A 24718-nucleotide genomic window follows, 5' to 3' on the forward strand; every position below is an offset into this window, starting at 1 on the left:
TGACAGTTTTGACATGGATTTTGCTGAATCAATAAATTAAATATATTATTGAAATACTGAGCTAGTTAAAATGGAAGAGGAAAAACTTTCCTCTAAAGTCTTGCAATTTTAGTGATTCAGCTTCTGCTTCTTCAACCATCTTTTATTCTTTCTTCTTATACCATTTTGTTTCTTTCACTTCATCTTGCTGAGTCCTGGGTGTCTTGCTGCTGTGAATAATGCCTTGTTAACGCATTAGTAGCTATTCAAGTGTTGTTGACCCTTACTTTTCTTTGCAACCGCGGCTAAATGCAAATATTGACATGGTCACCAGGCTAAATGCAAATATTGACATGGTCACCAGAACAGACCCTGGCTGAAACTCTGAATCAACCCTGATTGTAGCTTAAGCCATTTGTAGACATTAATAGAGAACAATTTGGTTCATCAAGGGTCTTGACTCTTACAAGTGTTGACATGTTCTTCTTTTTGTGTCTGTGTGCTGTGTGTATGAACTCAAGGCTGTCCACGAAGATAATATTCCTTCAGAGGCAATGTTCACCATCAGAATTCCGCCAATGCATGGATACCTCCGGAAATCTTTACCAGAAGAAGGCAGCTTGGGTGGAGATGCAAAGTCCCCTCTGACTTTTACACAACAGGATATTGATGATGGGGATATCTTTTATGTTCAGACAGTTCCTGGCCAACAACAGGACCGTTTTTTACTGGATGTGGTGAATGGTTTCCAAGCTGTGAATGGAATTGAAATCTTAGTGGATATTGTCCCTAAGCAGATTCCTCTGGAGGTACAAAATTTCACAGTCCAAGAAGGTGGTTCCAAAACACTTCTGGAGGACTATCTCAAAATTCCAAACAAATATTTTGAGGGAGTTGACTGTGAATTTGTTCTCCTCAAACCACCAAAACATGGTTATGTTGAAAATTCTAATTTTCCAAGAGTAAAGCTAATGAAGTTTACCAGGAAACAGGTACTAATTCTCAGTTAATACTTTTGGGTATGTGGGATAAGAGAAGAAAAGTGCAATTTATTATTTACATTAATGGACTGAGGAGTGATGAGACTTGAAAGGGTATCTAGTTTAACCTTTTAATAGATGCTAGAAGCCCCTTTTATGGTAATTCCATAAAGAGATCACCTAGCCATTGCTTAAATATATTCAGTGATAGAGAATTCACTACTTCATGCAATGGGTACTTCCAGTTCTAAAATACTTCAACTGCTAGAAAGTTCTTTCTGTTGACCTGAAGTCTGCCACTTAGACACTTCTCCAAAGTCCTGGTTCACAGAACAAGTCATACCTCCTTTTCTAAAAGCTCTTTAAATATTTGAAAGAAAAAGTTATCAAGTTCCCTTGGATTGTAACTTCTTTAGGTTAAACATCTCTAGGTTCTCCCACTTTTGCTCACGTCATGGATATCTAGCCTCTGCATCATCCTAGCTGCCCATTGCTAGAGGAGCTCCACACTTCACTGTCCCACTCAGAATGTTACACCTAATATTTAACACAGACACGCTTTAGTCATTAGTGGATTTACTCATCTATTCATTCCATTAGTCAATCAACAGATGCCATTCTCCTTGTAAACATAGTGATATCAATGGCTAAATGGCCCAGGCCCTACAATCAAGCACTGGATACAACTTCCAATCTAATGTTCAGTGTAAGATAACCAATCAGCTCTAGGCTGCTATCATATTTCTTTGCTTTGGGCTAGGTTGGAAATATTTTGAGACTTAGCTTTCTTATCATGAATACAAGAATGATTTCCATTACTTTCTAGGTATTGAAAGTAACTTGCTACCATTTCCTTTATAAGCTCCTAGGAATATGCGCTCTTCAGATTGGAAGCCATTACCAACCACCTGTCATCTCTGGGTATCTTTGTTCAGTTAGCTGTAAACCTATGTGGGCTGCTTTATTTTGCTTGTAAGGATTTCATCTTATCAATGGACTTGAATCGATTTGCTAAGCCCTTCTTCTGTTCAAGTTGCTGTGCAAGGTTGCCATGATAAGGAGCCATATTCCTTGCCCTCAGGAGATCTTGGCCTAGGGCAAGGGCCAAGAGAGAAGAGCAAGTGAACAGGGCCGGGGGTGGGGGTGGGGGTGGGGGGGGATTAGGCACACAAGCTTTAATATTAGTTCACCTTTCTGTTGCTTCACAGAGCATTCTCACAGTGGTGCTAAGAAGTGCAGAGTTGGCACATCTGACTCTAATTAAAGAGAATAGGGAAGACCTCACAGAGGGAATAACGTGTAAGCAAGATTTGAGGAAAGAAAGAGCAGAGAGGTAACAGAGGAGAAACATAAAAGAAAAAAGCAACACAAGCAAAGGAACAGCATGACCAAGGATATAAAGGCATTAAAGTGAATGGGTTTGGGGCCTGGGAAATAGCCCACAAGACTTGCAGGTGGGCTCAGGAGCCATAGTAAGAACTAGGGCCAGACTGTGGAGAGTCTTGAATTATATGTGAGAGGGTTAGACTGAACCAGGGGGCATTAGGGAGCTGTTGGGAGAAGCAGAGTATCCTGAGGGCAGGAAACAACCTTGGAAATCAGTGCTTTTCTACTGGGGACTCAGGGAAGGTGATCCTTTAGTGACTTCCTATAGGCATCTCTTCATCATGGCTTCCATCTGAAAGGTGGGACAAACCATCCAAGGTGACTACTTGCTCCGGGGCAAGTTGAATTCAATACTGTTTACCTCAGATACGCTAGGTAAGAGACTGAGCACTAAATTTTAGTCCTGTCTTGCTCAATTTATTATTGATTGTGCTTTATGAGAAGTGTGCATTTAGAATGGTTGCTTGAAATCTGTATGTCAAGTATATGTATTCCCTCAAGGATCCATGTTATTGTGTAGCCTTATTCACAGTTAAGGTCATGTGTCCCTGCTCTTCCAGATGACCCCTTCACACTTTCTCTTCCTATATGACTCTAAGGTCTCCAGGTTTTGAGACATCATTGTTTACATGTAAAGTGGCACTAACCCCTAACAACTAGTGACCTTAGTGTTTAGTGGCTTGAGGAGCCCTTGGCCATGTTTGCCATTCATTCATTCAGCAAATAATTTTTGAGTATCTATTATGTGCCAGGCATGCCAGCTTTAGGTACTGGAGATACAGTGGTGAACAAACCCAGTAATAATCCGTGCCCTGATACCCAGGTAGGAGAAAGAAGGAGGCAGAGAGAGGCAACAGATAAAATAAGTGAAATAAATGGCATGTTGAGTGAATATTTAGTGCCATGGAGAAAAAATAAGGCAAGAAAGGGAGCTGGGAAGGCTGGGGCCTTCAGTGATGTGTATGTGTGTGTTCAGTTTCAAATCAAGTGGTTGGGGGAGGTCCCATGGAGAAGGCAGCTTCTGAGCAGACACCTGGAGGAAGCAATGAATGGGTGAGCCACGTAGACCTGGAGGGAGAGCATTTAGGCAGAGAGAAGAGCAAGTGAACAGCTGTGTGGGGAGCAACAAGGGGTTTAGTGTGACTGGACTGCATGCTATGGGAGGAGAGCTGTACATGAGGTTTGGGACGTCCAGCACAGGAGGGACTTCAACTTCACCTTTGACCCTGAGTGAGATGGGGAGCAAGGAAGGAGGGAGAAGGTGGGTAGAGGGATGACACAGTGTGCCTCGAACATGATTGGTGATAGGGGACTGAGTACTTTTCAATCTTTCAAGATTTTCTACAAATCTGTTACATCTTTTCATTTTAAGTCAGCAGACATTTTTCTAGTGTTAGAAGTCTAGGAACAGGCAAATTCCCACCGAATCTTCTCTTTGCCTTGATATTAATGCATATTAAAAGGCATGTAATTTGGGGGAGTGCCACTCCTTTGAAGAAATTATGTATTTCTCCAGGAAAGATATTGAGGAGGCAATTTGTATTAAATACTATGTTCCTAAGGCATTTTAGGCACAAATTCCCTCATTTTTTTTTATCAATACCATCTTCTGCATTTATTTTCAAGTAGCTTAAAACAGCATGTTTCAGAACTTGTGGTTAGGCCTATGGTCTGAAATTCCTCTGCTCACAGAACTCCAAAGAAATTCTCAGCACCTGTGTACAAATGGCCACAATTTTCCCTTGAGACTCTTCGTGAACTTTTCAACTCTTGTCAGAAACACCTCTGAGAGATCAAAAGTATTTGCTCAAAGGAAGTGCACCATAGGAACCGGCAAAGTTGAACTGTTAAAATTTTTGGCAGTATTTTATCAAAACAAACACAACCCCAGAGGCTTTTTCAGAAGTTCAGCTACTCCTGTTGGGCTTTGGAAGTTCTCTGCCATTTTATGTTTGGGTCACAGACTCACTGAAGCCAAGTTCCCTTCTAGCTTTAAAATTCTCTTGGTCTCTAATTATGATCCTGTGCTCTTCAGTATTTTCTATCACAGCCTTAAAGACATGAAAGGCATTCTGATAAAATTTGTGGCTATTACAAATCCAAGAGGAGTAATTAATTCACTTGATGACCGTTTCAGAACAAAAATTAGAAAATGAAATCTAACAGGGATAAAAGTAAATGTTTGCATTTGGGTTATTACAGTAAGGGAAATCTCCCTTGATAGAAAATTTGGTTTTGACATATATCATTATGTCTACAGGAGATGTATGGTAGTTATGGATAGCATCTGTCATGAGGTGCACCAAAAAATTATTCCATTCTGAAGGAGGAGGAATAGGATTAGGACATAGCATATAGTCTCTCATACAAAGAACAATTAGGGAATAATGCATGCTTAGTTCAGAAAAGATAAGTCTGGAGAAACTTCATAGTTCCTCTGGTCCAGATGTCTCCAAACAACAGAAATTGAGCAAGTGGGTAGAAGCTTCAGAGCTAAACCTAACATTCTGAATTGTCTAACAAAGTAATCCACAGCTTCAAAAATTAGTCACTGTAAATAAACAAGTAGAGTCTAACTTTTAGTGGATAATCTTCCATTGGAAGAACAGCTGGGTTGTATCACTTACCTACAGCACATTTTAGTATTAGAGTTAGTCTTTGACTCAGGTCTCCTGATTACCAGTGCAGTGGTTTCTTTCCTGCCCTATGTGCTGTGTCACTCCATTTCTCCTTAAACTTATTCCTAGGATGGGCATCACTTCATAAAAACTATCCCGTCCATCAGAATTTCCACTCTGATTGTCAGAATCAAACCTTACAGGATAAATACATGCTTCTGTGTTTTAGAGAGATATTAAAATTAGGATTATAACAATTTATTCATGTTTTAAAATCACATTTCAGTAAATTGGTGATTTTTGTTGCTGGTGGTTATAGGTGGAAAATGAATTGATTTATTATGTGCATGATGATAGTGAGGAGCTTCTCGACAATTTCACCGTCTTTGCAAATAGCTCAGAGCTTGGAAAACAGAGCTTGCCCCAAACTCTTTTTGTAACTGTGGAATCGGTAAATGATGAGGCTCCAGTAATAACAGTGAACAAAATCCTTCAGGTAAGTGCTCTGTGCTTTTGGATTTATCATAATAACATTAGGGCTACCAATTTGATTTTCTTTTATATTATTTCTAATGTTAAATAATAAGACATATGATTATGTATGTATGGTTAACATATTCCTACTGGTTTTAAATAAATGTTAGTTGTTACCAGGGCATTCTGTTGGATAACTGTTGGGAGATGATGAATCCCAATGAGTTACTGTTGGGTTATATTTCGTGAGTGGGTGTCATTCACACTATATTCCCGGAGGCATGGCCTTTTCTAGTTAGGGTGGGAAGGGAGAATCAGCTTCCCAGTATTGAATGTGTGACCTTGGGCAAGTTATTTAATCCTTCAGTGTGCTCTCATCGAGAGGATGGAAAATAGAGACAGAGTTGTGAGTAGTAAGAGATAAAATGATGTAAAACTCTCCCACAGTTCCTGAAATGTGGTTGGGATTCAATAAATGGTAGCATGATTACCGAAAAACTCTAAGGCTATGCTAGTAATAGTGTTTTTTTTTTTTTTTCTTTTAAACCTCACTATACAATCATGTGACAGTATTTTTGCTGTATCTGGGAACTTCCATCACCCTTCACTCTTTCTGAAAATCCCCTGGGGGTGCGTCTTAGGAACTCATAGATAAATATGTTTTGGCTGTCACATGGTGTCCACCATTTGGCTTCTGTCCTGATCTGGCGCCCTAAAGCAATGTTTGCTGCTTGATGCACAGAAGTTCTTCTGCTTCTGGCTCTTATGGCACCATTTCCTCCTACACCAGCACTACCAATGTCAATGCTAGTGAACTCATTTGTGCCAGTTTACGCTGAAGTATCCCAAAGTTTTCATTCAGCAGGCTTTCTTGGTCTTAAATCACTCCTTACTGTCCCTTCTCCTAAAGAGTTGGGCATGAATTTGTTGTTCTGGCCCAGAGAATAAAATTATGGCTATTAAAATAGTAAGTGCTCAAAAAATAATTGTTAGCTATCGTTGTGTGCCAGTAACACTCTAAGGGCTTATAATTCACTGAGATATGTGCTACCATTTCCCTCATTGGACAGATGAGGAGATTGCATGAAAGCTGAATGACAGGCTGAGGACAGACAGAGTGACAGCACAGGAACCTGATGGCTTGTTCATGCCTCTTTTCATACTATCCAGCAATGACGGACACATAGTAAACAAGAAATATTTGTTGAAGGGATGAGCAAATGAAAAGATAAACTGTCAAGACCCCCAATAGTGGCTCATCTTTCAGAGACCAGGTGTGTGCCTTGGCTCTTTCTTCTTTTAGTGCAGCTGCATTTCCAAAAGGATCCTTGGCCCCTTGCACATTTAAGCCCCTAGGGAACTCATTCATTAGGTATGCCCAGACATGGGCATCTGAAGATGTTCACTTTGAAATTTGGCAGAGACAGATCTTCCCACATATGTATTTGACAACTTCTGCCTTCTTTATGCCACTTGTGAGAGTAAATAGTTAATAATAGATTCTTTAGAAGTCCAGAGGAAATTAGGTAATCAGAAGTGATGTGGAAGAGGTGAACATGAATAGAGCTCATCAGGGGCTAATCTAACTAGACAATTTTATGTTGTTAAACATGTAAACATGCTGGGTTTTAAAAAATCTGTTCTTATTTGCTCAAAATAATTGGATTTAGGAATAGCCTTTTTAGTGCTTTGTGTCATTTCACAGCTTGGTTCATTATTCAGCCTCTATATTTTAGGTGAAAAACCAGTGGTGTTTATACCTTCAGAACTCATCGCTTTATCTTTAGTTTACTCTACAGTCACTCTCTGGGAATGGGATGTTCTAAGTGGTCACATTTGTAGGCCTACAGGTTCTTGTTGTGTTCATATCTACTGAGCTCATTCTCAGCAAAGTGATCAGAGAACTAGGTTGCTGGCTAGAGTGAGGGATCAGAGGCGTCAATGATTATTCAGCATAGTTATAAATGTTTATGTTTATTATGTGCTTATGGAGTACTATCCTGAGCATCTTCCAGAAGTGGTATCATTTTCACAACCCTACAAAGCAACTGCTGTTATTAATATGCTCATTAAATGGGAGCACTGAGGCCCAGAGCAGCACCAAGGGAAGGTGTAGAAAGTCTGTCTCACCACCCACCACACGACATAGAGTGTGGTGGGTGGTGAGACAGCATCCATCCATGTGACCACTCTGCATCCATGTGATCAGAGGCTGTCTTTATTAGGAAGAAAAAAAACCCAAAGCTGTTGTGCCTCTTGCTCTTGCTAAAGTGGATTTCATGGAATAGGTCCACAGCAGTTGTATTGACACATATGTATTCACCCAACAACCTCAGCAGAGGATTTCGGCATTTTGCTGCATGGTGCAAAACTGCACGATGAGAAAGATTCAGGGGAGGGTCCCAAATTCCAGACAGATACAGGAGAAGATCTGGAGCTGGCTGAGGAAGCGGAAGACCAGAGAATAAAGTAGGAAACTCTTAGGCTTCCTTCTGCAAAGGAATCGAAGCCCTATTGTGGGTTTGGCTTTCATTTCTGAGGTGCCATTAATTATAAGATGCATCATCAGCTTAATAATAGCTTTATTATATTGAAATATTCCTGTCAACTTAAGATATTCAGAACATTGAGTTGTGAGAGGAAAAACGTGTATACTGGCCTTTATCTCTGTCTTCCCTTTAAATTAGTGAAATACAGTCTCTGCCAAGAACCTTGAGCTTGCTCAGGTAGTTGATCCACATACTCTCCCCACTATCCTTGATTCCAGAGGGCTTCTCTCAAGAAAAAAAGGAAGATTTGCTGGGGGGGGGAAGGGCCATTTCCTTTATGCTTGCCTTCTTTCCTGGGGAGCCTGGGTCCAGGCCAGGAGGGTGCATCTTCCCAGTTTCAGTGGATGTGGCCATTTGACTCTGGCTCTTTCTGAGTTTATTCATTTATTTATCTTGTAAGTCTCTCATTCTTTGCCTTAAAAGTTTTAAATTAAAGGTAGAAGACCGGAGTTCAAGGTTTGTAAATTGCCCAACTTAAGCAAAATTTCTCTGAACATTGTCTTCAACGCAAAACCATGCTTGAGTTGTGGATTGGTGTGTGTGTGTGTGTGTGTGTGTGTGTGTAAAGAGATAGATAGATAGATAGATAGATAGATAGATAGATAGATGTATTTATTATGAGGAATTGGCTCATGTGATTATGGAGGTGTGCAAGTTCCAAGATCTATAGGGTTAGTCAGCAGGCTGGAGACCCACGAGAGCCAATGGTTTAGTTCCCATATGAAGATCAATAAGAAGAGCTGATGTCCCAGTTCAAAGGCAGTCAGACAGAAGAGAATTCTCTTTATTTGCAGGAGGAACAGGGTTTTTTTGTTGTTGTTGTTCTACTTAGGCCTTCAACTAATGTATGGGGCTCACCTACGTGAGAGAGAGTAATCTCCTTTACTCAGTTAACTGATTTAAATATTAAATTTATTAAAATTAAATATTAATCTTATCCAAAAACATTCTCATAAGAATACCCAGGATAATGTTTAACCAAATATCTGGGTACCCATGGCCTAGTCAACTTGACACATAAAATTAACCACCGTAGTCTTGAGATTCTATGCTGTCTTTGACTTTTCAAACAGAATTTTCTCAAGACCTTCAGATTATCCTATATGACCACCCACTCTCTTTCCTTGTCATCAGAGCTTCAAGCAAGTGGCAAGAAAGATTATCTCAGTCTACTTGGGAAAAAGCAATTGGGAACATAGACGGTAGACCAGCTGATAGCATCTCAGACTCTGGATAGGAGTTCAAAGGCAGATACCTGAATGCTAACCATTCTATGCTAGCATTTCAAATATATTTCTTTCTGCTGAAGTACTTTGAACAACATTTCATTAAGCCAGAGAACTTGTGGCTGGCTGGTCTCCAAAGTCATTCAGTGGCACAGGAAACCATTTCTGTCATGACAAACTGGGGTTAGATCAACTCTGGTGAATCCTTTGCATTTTACTCTAAAATATATCCTACTGAGTACTTTTGTATTCAAGCATCACCAGAAATTTTCGTGCATACCAGATCAAATGTATTTGTGTCCACAAGGGGGCTTCATTTTCCTGTTTTTTGACTTTGGCTTCCAACACTGTGCATTTTGTTTTGTTGTTGTCTTTTATACCAAAAATAGAATCATTTGTTTATTTCTGATAACCACTTGTCATCACTAAAAAGAGCTTCAAGAGCTAGGGACAGTGGAAGAATTAAAGCAGCAGAGCCTGAGTCTTTGACAGAAGGCCCAGAAGGGACAGATAGTGGGATAGTAACTATAAACATTTCACATCCCTCATATGAGACTCAAAACAAAGGTCTGGGTTTTTAAACATTAGAAGCATAGTTAGGATTCTATTGGATTATAATTAGGTTTCTAAATCCCATTGACCTTCTGTTTAAGTTAAAGGCAAATTTGTAAAAATGTGTTCCAATTAATGGGCTATTTTTTTTTTTTTTCAGATATCTAATCCTTAAACCCTTATTTCTTGGGCTTTGGATTACTTTTAATTCTGCACTCAAGTTTGGGACCTTTGTTTTTCTTTTCCCCATCTATCCGAAGTTGCTGTTACCAATGACTGGGCGCTAAATCAATTCTCCCCCAAAGCAGCAGGGCTGTTCATTGAACTAAATTTGGTTTGAGTGGAAATAAAGACCTGAAGTTACAAGGTCTTGTTTTGAGTGGCAGGTTTTCCACTTGGTTTGAAAGATGGTATATTCCAGAGGCAAGAGGGGGCAAAAGCAGAGTTGCATGGAAGAGTAGCTGCAGTGGAAAACATGCTTCATCCAGCTTTTGTGTGCACGGTACTGGAAAAAATGAGTATCTACGAGTCACGAGAAGAGAATGGCAGTACATTTCCAAATCAGCTTGAGTTCTTAAAGAAAGGAAAATGAGATACATGGATAGATTTTAAAATGTAAAAAGTGAAAAAGTAGAATCAAAGCCTTGGAATTGTGTTAAATAGTCCAATTGTATATTTTAGAAACACTGTAACCTTGCCATGGATTAACTGAAAACCAAAACCTTATAATTTGAACATTAGGTTGATTAGCATTTCTGGTACCTATTAAAAAACCGATGTCCTTAGAGTTTAGGGCTGAAAAATCATTAATGGCCATATTCCAAAAGCCAAAATATAGGAGCATTCACCAAGAATACAATCATGAAATTCACTCCAAATTATGGAGAGATGCTGTGAGATGAACATGTTAATTAACAGTACATGTTACAGAATGGCTCCAATAATGGTAATCATGATACTCTAAATGACTTTTAAGTAATATTTAAAAAATCATATTTATCTTCAGAACCAAATCTGATGAAGAAGATGGATAACATAGAGCTATTATTTATTGAATTCCTACTAATGCCAGGTGAAGCTTGTTCTAAGTACTTTACATATGTTAAATCACTCATTATACATAATAATTCTATCATTCCTAGTTTACTAATGAGGAAATTAAGGCTCAGGGAAATTAAGAAATGTGTCCAAGGTTTCATTGCTAATGTGGTGTATCATGCCTCATATGAAAATGTAGGAATCTTAATGTATTTTCCGATATTCCTTTCTCAAATTCTGTTTAGTTATTAGATAATGGGTGAGCATGAATTAAGATATTTCATAAACTCCCTATGTTTCTAAGAAAACAGTCTCTTAGACCGGAGAGATATCTATTAAATCACTGAGGACTGAATTTCTAAACAAGTTGGTAACAAGCATAGATGTTAAGGCTCTAGTCAGAGAGCAAAGAATGACATAAGCTTAAAAATATGTGTGGTGTTTCTATAGGGAAGACATTTATAAATACAGATAGAAATGTGAAAATTTAGGTAGTGATAATGCCACCCATTTTTAGTTAGTGAAATACCATGTGACTGCATGACTATAGAAACTGAAAACAGCCTTATTCCATCAAATGTGATTTGATGTCTAAATAAGCATTTTCAGCTCAACACATTCACAACTGAACTCCTGATCTTCTCAGATCCACCCTCTCTGCAGCTCTCCTCATTTCAGTCGATGGTAACTCTGTCTTTTTAGGTGTTGAGGTCCCAACCATGGAGTCATCTTTTTCCTTTCCTTCTTCCACACCTCACCCAGAATTTGACCACTTCTTACCACCTCAACAGTTTCCAGCCACTCTCTTCTTTCATCTCTCTCCAGGATTATTGTAGTCACTTCCTAACTGGTCTTCCTGCTTCTACCTCTGCCTTCCCATGGTTTATTCTTGATACAGAAGCCACAGGGCTTTGTTAAGACCAAGCCTCCTCACCTAAAGCTTTATGATGATTCCCCATTGCACTTAAGTAAAAGCCAAAGTTCTTACATTGGCCATGAAGATGCTGCAGAATTTGACTTTTCATTACGTTTTTGACTCATCTTCTTGTCCTTCTTATCTTACTTGCTCTGCTCCTGCCATACTGACTTCTTGCTGCTCTTCTTGCTGTTCCCTCTCCCTGGATGTTCTTTCCACAGATATCCACGTGGCTCCTCCTTCACCACCTCCTGATTTTTCTCCAGATGAGCCTCTGATTTACATTCTTCCACTCCTGAGCCCCTTATTTAGCTTTATTCTTTTAGTGCCCATAACCTTCTAACAGACTACATAGTTCATTTCTTTATTATGCCTTTGTTTCTTCCCTGTACTCCTTCATCCTCTCCTGCTGGAATGCAGGCTCCATGAGAATAGGACTCTGTTTTGTTCACTGATGGATTGCAAACACATAGAACATTGCCTGGAACATAGTAGATGCTCAATAAATGATGAATTGTGGAACTAGGATATTTAGGCAAGGTAAATAGATCTTTAAATGTAATTGGAAAATAGAGACTATTACTCAGAAATAATTGCAGATGAGCTATCAGCACAGCAGACCTTGCAAGGCCATAGACACCAGATATGTATTTTCCTGCAAGATTGGTAAAATAAAGGAAAATTTTTAAAATGTGCAATGTGTGTTTTCCCTCAAATACTTAAAAGGTGATGAAATCATTCACTTCTTAAAACAGTGAATAGAAATCCTTAAATCAACCCCCTGAGGTAGTTTCTACAATGATCTGATATGCCATGTAGAGTCTATTCTTATGCTTCCATGCTTAGCATGGGCCAGGCATACAGAAGGTGGTTAGTTACCATCAGCTTTTATTGTTATTACACTTTATTAAAAATGCACTTTAAATAATTACTTTTGAATAAATAATTATGAGCATTATTTCTTATTGGGACCTCATAAATTAAACAAACACTACAGCATGCCCTGAATTTCATTTGGTATTTAATTTTATGCCTGTTTTGAATTAAGAATCCTCATGTTTTAAACACTCTGGTGAATTGCTTTAGGTTCTAAATCTCTGTGCAAGAGGCCAGAGTAGCATAGCTCTCGGGTTTGCTGATGTGATATGATTGGAATTGGTCTTTGCAAAATCTGTGCTTCTCTCCTTTTTTAAGGTGTGGGCTAATTCTGTCACTGAGATTACCAGAGGTGACCTCTGTGCAGAAGATAAGGACTCCTCCCCCCAGGACCTCACCTACTGGGTCACTCCACCCAGCAACGGGCATTTGGCTCTCCAGTCCTTTCCTGGCCAAAGCATCCAGAACTTCACCCAGGCTCAAATCAACAAGGGCCAGCTCATATTTGTACACACTGGTATGTCATGGAGAAAAGTAACAAGAAACTAAAATGTGTTTCAGAGGTTAACATGATCATCAAAACTAGTAGTTGCTGACTTGAAAACCACAAGCCATCAAAAAGCTTTCTGGGGTCTGTAATTTTTTTTTAAGTGGCATGTTGTAGTCAGGCTAATGATAGCAAACATCTGAGAGTACCTATAACTTGCACATGGCTTACTCACATGGCCATGTAAGTCTATGCTCAAGTGTAACGTTTCCAGAGAGCCTTTTCCTGACCACTCATTAAAACAGCATCTCTTCACTCTCCCTCTGCATCCCTTATGGACTTCCCACCACTGTAGTATGGATTGCTTTGTTTATTTGTTGTCTGTCTTCCATACTAGACTGTACAAGAGCAGGATCTTTGTTTTGTTTGCTCTGGTATCCTCAGCACCTCAAAGAGTGACGAGAACAAGTAGGTGCTTAATAAAAATGTGTTGAAAGAAGGAAATAATTCTGAGTACCTTTTATGTGCCAGGTCATGTTCCAGATGCTAGGGGTACTTGAGTGAACAAAACAAGCATATTTATTAAACACATGAATGCATGAATAAACAAATGAATGAATATAGCTGTGATTCTAAGAGACTCTGTCATTAGAAGGCTTTTTTTTTCCCTTCTGTTAATCAGTAAGCCAAAGAGCTACTGTAAACCTGAGGAAGGGGTGATCTAGTCTGGCTTTGTTTCTGGGCTGCCCCTGTCTCTGGACAGAGAAGGGAAGGAACCCATTCCCAGGCTGCAGGGGCGGATGGGAGGGTGTGTGTGCCAGGGGGCATGAGGGGAAAGCAAGCAGGCATAGCTGGTCAGCCATTTGTATTAACTTCTTTGAAAATATAGTAAAGAAAATGAAGATTAAAAAATCTTCTCAATTCAAATCTAGTAATTTCCTGATATCTTTGCAGTTGATGTGAAGAATCCCCAAATAATTTGAAAATAATTCACCATGTGAATGCTCTCAGCTAGTGATTCCAAACCTGTGGCCTGGGGACTTGCAGGGTTAATTTTATGGCAATGAGATACTAAATCTACCCACATATCTACCGAAGCCTTGTTTCTAGACTAGATGATCTTTTCCACGGATGTATGTCCTCATTTTCTAAATGTGTACACATGTGCTGATTAATAAAACACAATTCATTTAAAGAGGATTTAAAGAGGTACTGAAGTAATAGGAAGTTTCCTCCAATTATGTGTGGTTTTGATTATTAGATATCAACAATCCAAGTATTATTAGATGAGGGCCTAGAAGGGTTTTTATTTTTTGAAGGATTATCCTATTTTCAAAATGGAGAGAACTGCTCTGAAGACTCCCCCCAAGGAGAGTTTCAGATTTCTACAGTGATGCAGTTTGCAAGAAAAAGGAATCCTAGCTCAGGCACATGCTGGCACGAGGGGAGGTGCAGTCACATGACTCAATTTCTGTTACACACATTTACTCTGCAGAAGTCCTCTGAGCCACGTGAAGCAGTGATTCCATTTTAGAGATGAAGAAACTGAGGCTCAAAACGATGTAAGCTGTGCTGACCCTAAAGCTGGGCTTTCTCCATGGGCTGCCCCTGCCCCCCCCCCCCCCCCCACTGAAGGATAAAGCAGGTTACAGAAGCACACTTATTATTTGTGGGACTAAAATGAAAATTAGCTCTCTGGATTTATTTGTCAACTACCAGGTCCATGTTCAGTTTTGGCTGGTAGAGAAAATAATTTCACCTAAAAAAGGCAGGAAAGAGAGTTAAAGACAAGCTCTTTGAGAGTCAATCGATTACATTTTCTAAATGGCTGTGGAGGCAGTAATGGCTCTTAGAGTGTCTGGAGCCCCACCGCAGATGAGGCTGTTGCTGAGACCAGCTGGTTCTCCTTGCTGCATCTGTCCATCATCAGCCCCAAACAAAGGCCTACATTTAATTAGTCTCCCTGACCATTTATATTTGCAAAGTGCTCTACCGTTAATCTAATTCATTTTTCACCTAACAACCTAAGTAGGTTGATAAGGCCAAGATGTGGGAGTCTGTGTGATTGAAGGCTGCCCTTTGCAAAGTATTGTCAGAAAGATCTGAGGTTGTGCAACAGAAAATCTACAGGTCTCCCCTACTTTCATGTTTCCCTCCTTTCTTCTCTTTGGTCATAGTGTGACGGTGTGGGCATTTCCAGGCTTTTATTCTAGGATGTATTTTGATAGGATTCCTTTTGATTCAGTTTCCCCACTGTTTCTGGATTCATGAAATGTTGAAAGTGGCTAGTGGCAGAAAGCATTCTCTCCCTAATTTCATGTTTCATTCAATACAACTTTCAAAGTGCTATTTCTAGTAAAAACAAGCAAGCAGACAAAATTCGATTGTGGGACCCTGTTCGAAATTAGGCAGACTCAGAATTTACTTTCTCTCTTTTTTAAAAAAACGATGACTTTTGAGTGCATCGGGAAAATTTTTTAAAGTCTGTAATCTTTTTTTGTGAGGACTCGGAACTCTGGGCGTGTGTAGATAACAGAAACTGGAGAGGCTGTGAAGCCATCGACCAGTCTTTTATTAAATTGTGTTATTAAGGGAGTACTTGTACGTAATTGCAAAGTCTGACCCTGCCTTCTTTGTTTCTTGCCACATGTCCCTGAGGGCAACAAAGAGGACATTTCTACCCATTACATGATGCAAAGACCTGTGGGCCTCCAGATTTACTGCTGGCTGAACATTTTCAAAGGGCGATGGGAATGCGAACATCAGGCTCTCTACATTGTGAGCTTGCCTGGTGCTTTGTGAGTCAGACTGGTTAAGTACTCCTGGGAACAGGATCGATAGGGGGCCTGTCTCAATTTCTGTTACACACATAAGTTAATTTATAACTTTATTGATATCACGAATCCTATGACAGAAGTGTGAAAGTACAATTCTCTTCTAGCAGGAATTTAACAAAAGCCGGCCTGGATTTTTCCCTACTCTTTATCACCTCAGCAGAAAACAGCTAGTTCGAGTTCAGTGAATAATTAGAAATTATTTGGAGGCAGGGGCTAAGTGTTATTTACTTCCCTCCTGTTTTTGTTTTTGTTTTTGTTTTTTAAGATTTCATTTATTTATTTGAGAGAGAAAAAGAGAACATGAATTGGGGGGTTTGGGGAGAGGGAGAAGCAGACTCCCCATTGAGCAGGGAGCCCAATAGGATGTGGGGCTCAATCCCAGGATTCTGAGATCATGACCTGAGCAGAAGGCAGATGCTTAACTGACTGAGCCACAAGACACCCCAACTTCCCCCTAGTTTTGGTTTTTGGTATTATTAAGTAAGCACGATGAATATTTCAGAAATGGTATATGTGTGCGTGTTTGTGTTTGTGTGTGTGTACACACACAACATGCATGTGTTACATTTGCTGGTGTAAATTGATTCCAAAATAATAAAATGCAGGTGATGTATATGTTTAAAAAGATTTTAAAAAAAAATTTGCAGGTAATGTCTTTGCTTTCTTTTATTAGGTCACGAGGAGGGGGAAAGGGTGGGGGGAAGAGCATGCATTTTAGACCTTTATTAATGTTCTTTTAACTTCACATGCTGGTGGTGCTTGGTTTGGTGAGCTCAGTGACTCTATTAACACATTCTCCAGTTGATAGGTGTTGCTCTGCAGGGGGATCAGGTAGGTGGGAGAGAGGGCAAAAGTGGGTGGTTTCTGCAGAACACCCCAAGTGACCAGAGTGTAATTCTTCTTTTGAAGGAGCCATGTCAGGAGGCTTTAATTTTCAGGTTACTGATGGTTTGAACTTTGCACCACGACAAATTTTTAGCATCACTGCTCAAGCCCTGACTCTTAGCTTAGAAGTAAACCGAGGATTGAGCATCTTTCCAGGTAAGATTTTAACTTGACTGCATTTGGGGAGAAGTGGTTTTCAATTTATTTAGAAAGTTCTACCTGCATGGTAAAAAGTATCATCGTTTCCTATAGAGTGATCCCAACAACAGTTACAAAGTCCCAGAAAGAGTCCTCTCTGCAGGAATTCAGCAAAAGCAAGGCTGGCTCTGTCCACCCGCCTCTTTTCCCTCCCTTGTTCGTCCAGAGAGGGTGTGCTGGTAAAGAGCCATGGGACAGGAGTCCCCAAAGCAGCCATGATCCATGTGCACTTTTCCCCTACTCTCTCCAAGGGTCCTTGATGAAGCAAGGAGAGCCAGGTTCTGCAATGATCGTCTAGATCTTGGAATTTCTTTTTCTGAATATAAAAACCCTGTGCATCAGGGGCTGTGAGGGATTTCACTGAGTGCTGGCCCTTAGAACCTTGAAGCCTCTGGACTGTTGGTTACCAAGAATCTCAGCTTGGCTGAGATGGAAAAATCAAAGTGAGCATTGCTGGCTCAATACCCTCCTTGCAGGGATAGGGAAAAATTTACCCAATGGCAGAGGTAATAAAAAAGAATGACAAACATTTAAGCTTGTTATTTAGAAAAAAAAAAATGTACTGAGGTAGACCAAACAGAAAATAATAAAATTTATGTTACAGTTTAGAAAAAAAAAAAGGGTCTTTACACAGTGACTTGTTTACTTGATATGCATTACCAGTAAAACATAGATGGAGAGAGATAGTAATAATTTAATGAGTTATGGTTATTCTGTGGTCACTCAGGCCAGTTACTCGCAACCAGGAAGCTTCTAAAAATAGCCATGTCTGAGCCTCACCTTACCGCAGTTGAACGCGAGCCTCTGCAATAGGGGCTGGCCATCATTATATTTTTTTTAAGTTCCAGGTGGTTCTGAAATACAGCCAGGATTGAGATCCATGGGACTGGGCATGGTACTAGTCTTTTATTAGTTATACGTATGTGAGGGAGGTGATATATTTACAGGAAGCTGGCAGGATTTGTGGTTTAGAGAGATGATGTCATTTGGCTGTATGATCGGTAAATGGTGGATAAAGCTCACATACTTCTAAGGTAGACCTAGAGAAAAGTCACTGTAACTTTAACAGAAACATAGTTTTTTTGTTGTTGTTGTTTTCTGGTTTTTGTTTTTTTAGGAGAAATGTTGCCATTCTTAGTTGCCTTAAGCACTTGAGTTCAAGAAAAGAAATCTTATTAAAATCCAATTAAAGATACATTAACCCAGATTCTTCTACTCCAAAATCTTTTTATATTCCATAATTTGTCTCTGGGAATAACTGTGATGTTTCTATCGATTTCTTTAAGGCAACGAGGGTGCCATTTAGTGTTTAAAAATAAGCAAACTGCTACACCCTAGTAATCTGAAAAATGTAGTAATCTACTGGAAAAAAATGTTCTTAAAATCAGAGTAAATCTGGTTGCTGCAAAAGATAAAATACTTTCCATCTATTCTGGCTAAACTTTGGTTTAGTAATTCTTGACAGTTGTGTTAGATTGAAGGGGAGTTATAGCCACTACAGCTTAGAAGTTTTGTGTTTCTGGCATCTCTTTTACTGAATATTAGTTTAGCAAGAAAAATATATGAAAATGGCCCAAATTCTCTTGTCACCTTTGTGGAACTATGCAAAATATATAGTTTTCATAGCCCTCTGTTTAGTATTTGGACCCAGTCCCAAGTGTGCGGTTCCTTTTCCCTACCAAAATGCACTCCACCCATCCTGACCTGGCCCCACTGGCTCTGAGAATCCTGCACCAGAACTTGCGTGTTATCCTCACACAAAGCGAGGGCTCCTTTTTCCAAGCTTCCCCCTAACTAGCACCTGAGGTCTGTTATTCTTGGTTTCCATGTTGGCCTCCATCCCCAGGCTGTGACTTATTTCCAGCTCCAGTTTCTGGCCAGTAGGAAGGAAGATGGATTTTCTTTTCTTTTCTTTTCTTTTCTTTTCTTTTCTTTTCTTTTCTTTTCTTTTCTTTTCTTTTCTTTACTTTTCTTTTCTTTTCTTTACTTTTCTTTTCTTTTCTTTTCTTTTTTTAAGATTTTATTTATTTGACAGAGAGAGAGAGAGCATGAGCAGGAGGAGGGGCAGAGGCAGAGGCAGAGAGAGAATGGGACGCAGAGGCTCCCAATGGGTAGGGAGCCTGATGTGGGGCTCGATCCCAGGACCCTAAGATTATGACCTGAGCTGAAGGCAGACACTGAACTGACTGAGCAACCCAGGTGCCCCGGAAGATAAATTTTCATGTACATTTCCATTATGTGGCTGTTAGGGTTGATAAAATATCCCTTGGGTGGGTATAGAAATGACTACTGCAGAATCACAGATTTTAGAGTTGGAATGGACCTTATGGGTCGTTCGGTCCAGTTGTCCTTGATGTTTTTCTTATCCTAATGTCCCAAGTGGTGGGGGCCCCACTCTGTTCTGCATCAGAAGTCCCCGATGTGGGTGTGATTCTGATGACCACATCTCCTCCTCTCTCCAAGGACACAAGTGAGCCTTGCTCAGCTGGCTTCTACAGTAGCCACTGGAGGATGTTGGTCCCTGCTGCTGTGTGAAGTTGTGGGGGGATGATAACAGATGCCCCACTCTCCATTTTCCCTCAGGACCGTCCCCTCCCCATCATGACAGGTCCTGCGGGGAGTAGGCTCTGAGTGACCTCTGCCTCCCTCATCTATTAGGCGGTACTTTGGCTGAGAGGGAAGGGGGGCACAGAGTCTGACTCCAGGTGTCAGCTGTCAGCTACTGTGGCTCTTGCACACTCCAGTGATCTATTTGTTCTGAAATATCAGGGAAACCGTATTGCTTTTTATAGAACAATAGATTTTATAGAACCATAATAGCAGGAAATCTATTCCTGTTATAGAATGGACATCCAGATACTATTAATAACTGTGTTTTTATTGTGTTTTACATTTTCATTTACTGCATTGGATTGTTTTAAGGATTTAAATGAAATAATGTATATTAAAGTAAACTGCATCATCCCTATTTGGCATGATGCAACGTTGATAGAAAACACGGGCTCAGACAGTTTCAGAGTCATATAACTAACAGGAATCATAAGCCCCAAGACCAAGTGCCAACTCCAACTCCGACCTCAAATCTTGTGCTGGAATCACAGCAGTTCTCTCCTTTATGGACATGCCTGTGTTCCAGGGCTGTCTCAATTCTAGAATACCAGTTCTCTGACAATGCAGCCATCATCTTTATTTTGTCTCCTTGATATTATTGATGGATTGATATATACAACCAGGAAAATATGCATAGCAGTTTAATAAACAGCAATGATGGTGTAGAAATTTTGTGTGTTTTTCACTCTCTTGGAGTAGGAGAATATTGCAACCCGGCATCAGTCAACTTTTGTTTTTACTCACACTGATCCCATACCAGTTGGACTTTTTCCACCAGCCTGGCAGACTTTGGCCGGGCTGTTTTGCCTTCCTCGTGGACTTAGTCTTAAAAAGTGGCCCTGACTTGAGACCTGGAAGAATTTGTAGGGTGAGCCAAAATACTTAGAAGAATACTTAACGGGTGGATATTTTAAGGTTAACCAGAGCTTCTGTGCCCTGCCAAACCTGAAAGTCATTTTTTAACTCAAGTTATTTTAAAGTAGGAAGGACTGCAGTTCTAAATGAACTCTTTTTGTGTGTGAACTAGGAAAATAATGTCTACTCAATGTATATTTTCATTTTGTTATTGTGTGTGTATATATGTATCCATAAATGCACATACACACATATGTGCACACAGATACACACACATTCATTCTACTTCTTCCTGCAAAATTTATTCCCCAGGAAATTTTATAACCAGTTTTTCACCTTGAATGCTACCATCAGATGGGTTTATTTATCTTTAGTTGTGACAAGTTAGAACATATTGTGGCCTTAGGACCTAGTTCTCCTGCATATCCAAATGGTACTTGGCTCTTTTACAAAAAATGTTGAGGAGGGGTTGACCTTGAGAGACAAGCTAGTCTAGAATATAAGCTTACACAGTAGCTGATCAGTGAAGGGTATTCAGAGCCGACTGTGTCACTTCAATCCCCTTGGGGTTTGGGCATGCTATAGAGGGAATCACATCTCACTGATGGGCCATCTGTCCTTTGCGGTGGGAATTGAGGGAGACAAGAAAGCAGAAGGAAATCACAGTGTGTTGTTAGAGTTTAGAGCAGAGATTTATAAAACCTTTTAGTTGGCTAGTCTTGCAACACTGATTTGAATACTGTTAAGACTTAGTGGGAGATAAGACCTGTGAGTAAAGATTGTCGATGCTTAAGGAAAAACTTAAAGGCTTACTAATTGGGGAAACAAGAGACTTATCCTCAAGAGTACACTAACCATGCAAAACATATGCTAAGGATCCAGTGAGTGGTATAGACTGGGTGAGCCACACAAGTTCGGGGGAGGGGGGGCATAGTTTCCCATAGACTGCAACAGTCAACAAGAGCTTGTTGGCCAGGCAGGTCCTGAGCTGTCCTTGCAGAACCAATAGCAATTCAATAATGGTGACAAAGAGGGGTGAGCATACCAGATAGTACAGTATGGCTACAGTGGTAAAGACCAGGGAAGAGGTTTGGCAGCATGTTCAGCAGGTGGAGAGGAAAATCTATTAGATTGGTTGAATGATTCATCACGTTTCCTAGCTCAGTTATCCTTCTAGCCCTGAGCTTAAAGTAGTATGGTATAGACAATGTAGTGTCAACTTTAAAAATACAATTTAGGAGTCAGGAAGACCTACATTTGACCATTAGGCAAATTGTTTAACATCTCTGAGACTTGCCTATCCCTTCTTAGTGAGGAAACAAATCTGCATTTGTTAGGATTATCATGATATCCAAAAGGAATGGCAAGACTGTGCTGTTTCCTAGTGTATCTCTACTCCTCATTAGGACTTGTCACCGACCAACACTTGATAATGTCCATTGAAGAAATGAGCAAGGCCTCCTATGCTAGTGACCCTGAAACTCTTGCTGTCATGGAGGTGGTTGTTTTTCATGAAACAAACATAATAGGATATAAGTATGTTTGAGAAATGCTGTATTTAAAAGAAGAATGAAGTAGATTTCTTTACTCCAGGACTTAGAGTCTTTAACATGCTGATTTGCTTTTCAAATCTCTAAGAGGTGCATATGGAGTGAGGGCTTGCCAAACAGATATGGTTATGAGCCCTTTTATTACCACACTCCTTGTAGGATGGTTATTTTATGGATATACAGTTAGGTGGCACCTTAGAGAAACCCTTCCTAAATTAAGTGCCTGGAGCTTAGTGATGAAACTATAAATGCTTGGATAAAATGAAGTGGGTTGGGGGGGAAATGATGTTTGGCTTTCTGTGAATTGGCCTAAACGATAAAAGATACTCATCAGGCAGCTACAGCTTGGAACCAGCTAGTCTTGTTGACTGAGCATGCCCAGATGACTGATGAATAGGAATTAAACCCTAGAAACCCTCCTAGGTTAGATAGCTGGACAAGGGAATGAGGGGTTGATGTACCCTGACTGAGAAAAAAAAGCACCTTTGGCCTGGAACATCTCTGGTCAGTCCTCTCCCCCAAAAGGCTAGGACAAATTAAATGATATTATTCTATTTTTTAAAAAAGATTTTATTTATTTATTCATGAAAGACACACAGAGAGAGAGGGAAGCAGAGACACAGTCAGAGGGAGCAGGCTCTATGCAGGGAGCCCAATGTAGGACTCGATCCCGGGACCCCAGGATCACACCCCGGGCCAAAGGCAGGAGCTAAACTGCTGAGCCACTCAGGGTTCCCTAAATTATATTATTCTAAAGAAAGAGTCCCTCCCATCCCCTACCTGCCAAAGGTAGCCCTGGACAGGGAGGAATAAGTGAGAAGTTAGAGTCCTTTATAAGAAGGAAATAAGAAGGCATAGTGGGGACAAGGTCTAAAAAAAGCTGAAGATAAAGAAGTTTGGATGTCCAAAGAGTGCATACATAAAAACACGATTCACCTGACAGGATGAGGGAGCCCTACGTTGGCAGGTAACAAAGAATGGGTGTTAGTTTTGACTTTATGTAACACTGGCTGAGGGTACAGAATAATTCCCCTTTGCCTCCCCAGGTGACCTTGGATCCTGGGCCCCCAGCTCCAGAAGCTGAAAGAGGGCTGTGACATGTTATTGTATTTTATAATATTCGCAATCTGCAGGGGATTGGGGGAGGGGAAAACACTGATCTTTCACCACAGAGCAGTTGAGAACCACTGCTCTAACCCATATGTCCCCAACCCTCTCTAGCTTTTCGTTGCCACATTTGGTGGCATTAGCACACAGACTCATGTGTTCCTGGTTCTTCCTTCCTTGGCATTTGCGCAACCCCTTCCCTCCCCACAATGTCCTTGTGACCTGCCTATCTGGGGTCCCCTGGAGATGTTTCATGCTTGCTCAAGAGCCACAGTCTCCCCCAGATGCCCACAGATGGGCACTCCATGGAGCACCTGCAGCTACATCAGGTCAGGGTGCGTCCGTCCTCCCAGGGTGGGGCACTGTCCCCTGCTCTTTCAGGGCACACAGCCAGTTCCCCTTCCTGCACTCTGAGCCAAGTCCAGTGCCACACACGCTGGCGTTGCCTCTTTTCTCTGGGGATCAGTGGGCCATCCAGGACTGGGCAGGGACTGAGGAACCCATCTTATCTGATTTTCCTCCTTCATCTCCAGCTCCAGGAGCAAATCACATCCTTAAATAGATGCCTTGGGGATCACCAGCCCCTCCCAGCACAATTTCGAGTTAGAGCTAGCCAGTCCCCAAATGTAATCATGTGTCTTCCAGAATTTTCAAGGGTCTATAAGAACATTTTGTTAACTGGCAGCCTTCATATGCTTCATACTTAAGTGCATTTTAATCTTCATTTAGGTTCCACGAAACCCCTTTCATCTGGTGACCTGAGAGCTGTGACCAATGACGCAGACAGCAAAGGAAACAGAACTGTAACTTTTACGGTTATAAGTGCCCCTAGACTGGGGAGGTTGGTGCGAGTAAATTCTGATAACAGCACAGAGGATGTTTCCGTGTTCACACAGAATCTGGTGAGTCCTGACATCCGTGGGCAGGGCTGGGTGGCCCTGCAGGGCGGCCCCTCACTTGTCCTCATCCTGCTAAGCCCAGCTGACGTGCCCCTTTGCCCAGGCAATGACTCATTTCAGCTGTGCTGGTTTTCAAACCAGACACTTTGCAGTGAGCACAGGATGACACAATTGTCAGAAAACTCTAAGCAAATTCGAACTCTGGGTCTAATAAGTGAAAAGGAATCCTTTTATCATGAAGACAGATTTAAAAGGAAACCCACATTATAAGGAAAGAAGGGAAACTGAGTGGGGAAAAATTAAAGAGGGAGACAAACCATGAGAGACTCCTAACTCTGGGAAACAAAGGGTTGCAGAAGAGGAGGAGGGTAAGGGATGGGGTAACTGGGTGAACACTTGATGGGATGAGCACTGAGTGTTATACTATATGTTGGCAAGTTGAATTTAAATAAAAATATTAAAAACAAAAAATTTAAAAAAATAAAAGGAAACCCGAAGCCAAGGTGCAGGAGTAAATCCTGCAGGATATGTCTGGGTACATTTAGATTTAATATGTAAAGTTATATACATTATTTAGCATAGTATAGTTATGTATATATATACATAACTCTGTATGTGTGTGTATTTAATGTGTATCCAGAACCATCTGTTTTAGACTTCACCAACGTTTTACCACCACCACCACCATCCACATAT

The 24718-nt window shown here is 40.6% G+C and overlaps 1 protein-coding gene across 2 annotated transcripts in view; it reads left to right on the forward strand.

Moving 5' to 3' along the window:
* LOC112651218 (chondroitin sulfate proteoglycan 4-like) overlaps nucleotides 1-24718 on the forward strand; it is a 67964-nt gene that overhangs the window by 16164 nt on the left and 27082 nt on the right. Inside the window, exons 4-8 of one of the 2 annotated variants that reach the window (XM_025434203.3) lie at nucleotides 501-971; nucleotides 5283-5459; nucleotides 12913-13111; nucleotides 16828-16959; nucleotides 23853-24025. In XM_025434203.3, the coding sequence (XP_025289988.3) occupies nucleotides 501-971; nucleotides 5283-5459; nucleotides 12913-13111; nucleotides 16828-16959; nucleotides 23853-24025 (1152 nt within the window). The remainder of the gene's footprint in view (nucleotides 1-500; nucleotides 972-5282; nucleotides 5460-12912; nucleotides 13112-16827; nucleotides 16960-23852; nucleotides 24026-24718) is intronic. The other variant, XM_025434204.3, reaches the window with a different exon arrangement.

Source organism: Canis lupus, chromosome 4 (genome assembly GCF_003254725.2).
Source record: "Canis lupus dingo isolate Sandy chromosome 4, ASM325472v2, whole genome shotgun sequence".
Classification (NCBI taxonomy): Eukaryota; Metazoa; Chordata; class Mammalia; order Carnivora; family Canidae; genus Canis; species Canis lupus.